General features: G+C 55.3%; 1 protein-coding gene across 4 annotated transcripts in view; it reads left to right on the forward strand.

The window, feature by feature from the left end:
• The window catches only part of ZER1 (zyg-11 related cell cycle regulator), a gene marked incomplete at its 3' end in the record, with an annotated part of 29,312 nt that extends 23,589 nt beyond the window's left edge, over positions 1 to 5,723 (forward strand). For 2 of the 4 annotated variants that reach the window (XM_081279014.1, XM_081279015.1), the window contains 4 exons: positions 122 to 310; positions 1,174 to 1,271; positions 2,075 to 2,177; positions 4,150 to 5,722. In XM_081279014.1, the coding sequence (XP_081135140.1) occupies positions 122 to 310; positions 1,174 to 1,271; positions 2,075 to 2,177; positions 4,150 to 4,207 (448 nt within the window). Of the gene's footprint in view, positions 1 to 121; positions 311 to 1,173; positions 1,272 to 2,074; positions 2,182 to 4,149 lie in introns of those variants that run through there. The other 2 variants (XM_081279012.1, XM_081279013.1) reach the window with 2 other exon arrangements.
• Between the last annotated feature and the right edge of the window lie 277 nt (positions 5,724 to 6,000).

Genomic DNA, 6,000 nt, shown 5'->3' on the forward strand with positions numbered 1-6,000 from the left:
GGAAGGAGTCTGAGTATAAACAAGTGACAAAGAAGTAAATAGTAACCCTGGCATCTGGTTCCTAAGTGGCAACCCCTTGGCAGTATGGGAAGAGGGACGGGGCTCCATTTCTTTCTGGTAGCAACCTGCTGGAGAGCAAGGCTGACGGCATCGAGGTTTCCTACAACGCCTGTGGTGTCCTCTCCCACATCATGTTTGATGGGCCCGAGGCCTGGGGCGTCTGTGAGCCGCAGCGGGAGGAGGTGGAGGAGCGCATGTGGGCAGCCATCCAGAGCTGGGACATCAACTCCCGGAGGAATATCAACTACAGGTGCGGCGCAGCCCGGGAGGTGCAGGCGGGACGCTGTCCCCACAGGTCTGGCCAGAGTCTGCCTTCCTCCTAGTCCTCCACGGGGTTTTGTTCTTACTCCTTGAGGTACAGCCACACACAGCCAAGGGCACAGAGGACACGGACCACTTGTGCCGCCTGGTGCTCTTCGCCTGTGCTCCATGGGGCATCACACTCGCGCTCCCTGGAACCCCGCCGCTGGCCTTCGGGCCCCCTCTTCCCGCAGCTTTTCTAGGCACACATGTCATTCCTTCCAGTTCCACTGGCGTCAGCTGCTACTGCACTGTGACAGCATCACCATTGACCAGGCTGGTCTCCCTCACCACCGTATGATTGAGTCACTTGCTTTGTGCCGTGCTGTCCTGGTGGACGGATACGTTGGGCATGCACAGTGGAGGGTCGGGATCACACCACAGCTCTGCTGAGGCCCCAAGTACTACAGCTCCCGGGTGGGGTGGGGTGGGGTGCCGGCCCTGAGCTTTTCCTGGTACCTTTTTTTGGGGCTTTTGAACCATAACTTCAGGTTGGCCCACGCATGACCCTGGGAGGAGGTGCGGTCATTCTTTCTTCTGTTTCCTGCTTTGCTTTTCCCCTCCCCACCCCACGTTGGACCCCTGTGCTGAGTTCCTCAGCTTTCTGCCCCACCCGACTTGTGGCCTCCTGCCTCCTTCTTGGGCTCTTGGGAGTTCCTTGGTGGAGCTTGCAGTGAGGTAAAGGGCCAGCTCTGCTTCTCCCTGGCGTCTTACCCTTGTTCGTCCTAAGGACCCTTCAGGGTGGAGAAGCCTCAGGCAAGAAAAGCTTCACCCCACTCCCCAGCAGAAATGACTTTGGTTCCTCTTCCTTAGGTCCTTTGAGCCAATTCTCCGCCTCCTTCCCCAGGGCATCTCTCCCGTCAGCCAGCACTGGGCCACCTGGGCCCTGTACAACCTCGTGTCTGTCTACCGTGAGTGCCCACTGCCCCTGGTCCCACCACTCTCCCCCCGAGAGCAGAGTGGCCCCCGGGAGCACTAGGAGAGCTGGTCGGCACTGGGCCTCAAAGCAGAGCCTCCCGCTCTCCAGCACTGTGCGATGCCGGCGAGATGGCTGTCCCCTGCCAGGTCACCAGAAGACAGCCACCAGTCAGCTTTCTGAACTGTTCCTGCCCCAGTATGAGTGAACAATCAAAACCTACCTGCTTCTGTACCCACAGTGGTGTGTTGTACATAAATATAGGCCCCTGAGCCAGTGCAGGGGCCATGCCTGTGATCCCAAGGGTTCTGGAGGTTGAGGCAGGAGGATGGCAGGTTGAAGGCCAGCCTCAGCAACTTAGGAAAACCCTGTCTCAAAATAAAAAAGACTGGGGCTGTAGCTCAGTGGTAGAGCACCCCTGGGTTCAATCCCTAGTGACAAAACAGGGCTCTGGGTCTGCTAGATCCAAACGCGTAGGGACCGGGAATCAACCAACCTTCACAGCAGCTCCCTCTGTGTGGGCCACTGATTTGGGTGATATTGTCACTGAACAAGCACAGGGGGAAAAAATGCAGCCACACTGAAGCATAGCAGGGAAGTCTTTCCAGGGAGTCACCGCTGCCCTGCAGGTGGACACAGTTCCACCCACTAGGCCAGGCAAATGTGGCTTGTCCCTGCTCCCAGCCGGGCCCTTCCAGCTAGCTGCCCCCTTCAGGTAGTCCTCAAAGCAAGGGTGGGTTTCTGGTACAGGCTGATGAAAGAGCCTCCCTGCCATCAGCTGTCTGCCCTACCTCACAGCCGACAAGTACTGCCCCCTGCTGGTCAGAGAAGGTGGAATGCCCCTTCTGAGGGACGTGATCAAGATGGCAACTGCAAGGCAGGAGACCAAGGAAATGGCCCGGTAAGAGACCAGCAGTGTGCTGCTGCCTAGAGCCTTGATGTGGGGCGTGAGGGACACAGTGGGCCCCTCTGCTGGTTAGAAATAGCCAAGTTCCCAGGGGCCACTCAGGGTCATTTCAGCCACAATATGCTGGGAAACCAGATGGTAGAGCTCGGAGTAGAGCCTGCTGCCCTTATTTGTGAGCTTAGTCTTCTTTCAGTCCCAACAAATTCCACCCTTTATGTCCAGGCACTACCAAGTAACTTATATTTTTGACCAAAGACATTGCAAAAGAAAAGGACAAAGCGTGGTAAGGTACATTCCATCGATTAGATGGCAGAAGGCGAGTGAACTTCTCTGAAGGTGAATGAGAGTCACGATAAAAGAAAAAAGCATTGCTTCTGTTGGGCGGGAGATGCAGCTCACTGGCAGATCACTTGCCTAATGTGTGTGGAGCCCTGGGTTCAAACCCCAGCACCGCAGACATGTTGATGTGAAGGTCGTGGATGTGCCAGACTCAGCAGCTTCAGTTGCTGTGCGGGTTCCATTGCTGGGTCTGAAACATCAGTTCCGATTCTCCCATCAACCTGTGTGCCAGAAACACTCAAGGGTGGTATGTGTCAGAACCAGCCATGACGACCTTCCTATCTCCAAGATCCTTTCCCAGAAGGGAGTGCAGTCCAGTCTACATCTGTGGACTCCTGTCGTAGTTCTGAACGTGGGGTAGAGTAGAAGGAAACCTGGAGAGACTGGGCCTGGTGCGCAGAGGCTCCCAGACAATGACGCCCCAGGCCAGAGCCAGCAACTGGTTCTGCCAGTGTTTCTGGAGAAAGTGCTGCCTAAACATTAATTGACAGATTTGTTTTGAGTTTGGGAGTGGTGAAATGAGTGGTTCTCAAACTTAACTCCCCAAAAAATCACGAGGAAAATTTGCTTAAAATTTGGGCTGGGGGTACGGCTCAATGGCAGAGCACTTGTCTTGACGTGAGAGTCACTGGGTTCAATCCTCAGCACCACATAAAAACAAATAAACAAAGATATTGTGTCCATGTATAACTTAAAAAAATTATAAAATAAAATAGAAAAGCACAGCCAGGTGCAGTGGTGCACACCTGTAATCCCAGCGACTCAGGAGATAGAGACTTGAGACCAGCCTGGGCAACATAGCGAGGCCCTAAGCAACTTAGCGAGACCTGTCTCAAAATTAAAAAGAGCTGGGGATGTGGCTCAGAGGTTAAGTGCCCCTGGGTTCAATCCCCAGTACACCCCTACCTACAAAAAAAGGCCTTTTTGTTTTGTAGTGCATTTAGGAAATACAGTAAACAGGGATCCCAGGATATTTGAAAAACACACATACACACACATCCATATTGAGATACAATTAAAAAAAGAAAAAGGAAAAGAAGAGCACTGGATAAGCCTGGCCAGTAAACTGGGTGTGCAGGAAAAGGCCTCAGCGCTCCTGCCCCACTCTGGGCCTTTCCCCTGAAGAGGCCTGTTAGCGCATGGGGTTCCCCGTTAACATGGGGAGTCTGCAGGGAGCCCCTAGCCCAGAGGCTTTGTGTTGAATGGGCAAGCTGCCTAGGGTCCAGGTGGCACCTGACAGCAGTGGGCAGCAGTTCCCAGAGGTCAGGCTGGAGCACACAGCGCCCTCACCTAGCCTGGGCCTGCTGCCAGGACAGAGCATCTGGTTTCTGGGTGTGCAGCTACTTGAGAACCTCTAGTAGACCTGAGGAAAGAGGAAGGTACTGCCGAGGAGAGGGACAGGGGGCTTGGGAGGTGGGCTGTCCATGGTGCCGAGGGGCTGAGGGTGGTCGGGAGCAGAGGAGGGGAGGAGGGGAGCCTGGGTGATTCATGGCAGGGAAACCTCTTCCTGGGTGCTTCTCCATCCACTCTGTGCCCTTCGTTCGGTCAGCGGTGCATGGCCGCAGTTGACCAGCTGCGGGTCTCCAGGACCCACCGTACCCTCCAACCCTCTCTCCCATGTCTGCAGCAAGGTGATTGAGCACTGCAGCAACTTTAAAGAGGAGAACATGGACACGTCCAGATAGAGGTCTCAGCCCGCAGACGCCACTGCTCGGACCACAGGCCCGGAGCAGCCTCACGTGGCGCAGCTGGCAGGTCCCTCCAGGAGCCTCCCACGTGACAAAGACAGAGGGGACTTTTGCACAACCGACGCTTTTCCTTAACATTAGTGAGATATATATATTATATATATATATATACATATATATATATATTATTTTTTTGGTTAGGAAGTGTGAAGTTTTGTGTGTATGATTTCTGTACAAAAACAAAAGAAACCTCCCTGAATTCTTGCCACTTCCTTGACCATTCTCACCCTGATTCCAAGCCTTCATTGCTGCCACACTCACTCCTACCCCAGCCAGACTACATGCCTCTAACGTTGTGAGTGTCCCGTCCTTTCCTGGTGACCTCAACCCTGGCCGGCCTCCCATCTGTCTGGAGAGGAGTCCGCGTGGGTCAGCCTGCTCCAGCATCCTAAGCCACACACCCAGGCCTGACAACCCCACTGGGCTTCTGGGCATGGCTGATGGAGTGTGGGGATTAAAACTGTCCCCACTGGGTCTCCCAGAAGCCTTGGTGCTCCCGGCTGTGGGCTATCAGGGGCAGGACAGTGAGTGGCTCCCAGGCCCTAGGGCCAGGCTGCCCCTGCTCCTGAGGCCCCACCCTCTGGCCAGGCCTGCTGCGGCCATGCTGCTATGGAGACTGCTTCTGCGTCTCCCACCAGGCCCCAGGCTGTTGAAGGCCCCAGCCCAGGGATGGCCAGACTCGGGGGCAGATTCTACTGTCCCTTCTGCCAAACACATCCCATTCCTGCCCAGCTCTGGAAGCCAGCACCTTCTGGGGCCAGGGCCTTGCGCCCACTCTCCACAGCCCTCATTTGCCCATAAGCTCCCAAGGTGCCCAGGCACCCCCACCAGCAGAACTGAACCTGTCTCATTCACCCCTGCCTGCCCCGCTGCCCAGAGGACCCCACACCTCTCCGAGGCAGGAGGTCCCCACTTTAGCCCTTCACAGTGGCAGCAGGCAGCCACCTCCAGACCAGCCCTGGGACAGGCTGTACCTGGGAAACCTCTGTGCTGTATTGCAGACCCCATGAGAGGCTGCTGCGTCTCCACACCTTGTGTACCCCCTGCTCCAACTTGGAATTGCTTCTCATCGGACATACGGGTGGCGGGCCACGGGGGAACAAGAGACCTGGGGCAGAGCCAACCCTGGAGGCAGCCTTCCTCCTTGGCCCTGTTTTGGATTCTCCTGGCTTTTCTACCTCCAGGTAGAGCAGACCAGGCAGCCTTAGGGAGACATAACTGGCCCTTTTCTCCCTGAGTCTTTCCCTCTAGGCCCTGGGAAGGGGGCTCACCCCTGTTCCCTCCAGTGTGGCAGATGGCCACCTTGGCCCCTTCCTTCCATCCCAGGCCCCAACAGCCCCAGCCAGACCCGGGGCAGAGCTCACTCATATTGCATTGCTTTCTCAGCCTGGGGCCTGGGGAAATGTCTGTACTTTGGGATGTCACAGAAATACATTTTTGTGCAAAGTGCAGCAGAACAGAGTATCTTTGGTTTTTGTTGTTGTTGTTGTTTGTTTGTTTGTTTGTTTTAAGAATGTCTTTCTTGCAGAGGGGCTGAGAGTGCTGGCCTGGGGGGCATCTTGGCAGGGGTCTGGAATGTGGGTAGTTTTGTGATAAGGAGGGCTGTGTCTGGGGATTTGTGCCCCGTCCTCAGAACAAATCAACTGTAGGTTGGGGACAGGTGGCAGGTTGAGGGTAGAATATATATTTCCTTCACATTTTTGTTACATCCATGTCTAGACACCCAGGTC

The sequence above is a fragment of the Spermophilus citellus genome, assembly GCF_964194105.1.
Source record: "Spermophilus citellus genome assembly, chromosome: 2".
Lineage (NCBI taxonomy): Eukaryota > Metazoa > Chordata > Mammalia > Rodentia > Sciuridae > Spermophilus > Spermophilus citellus.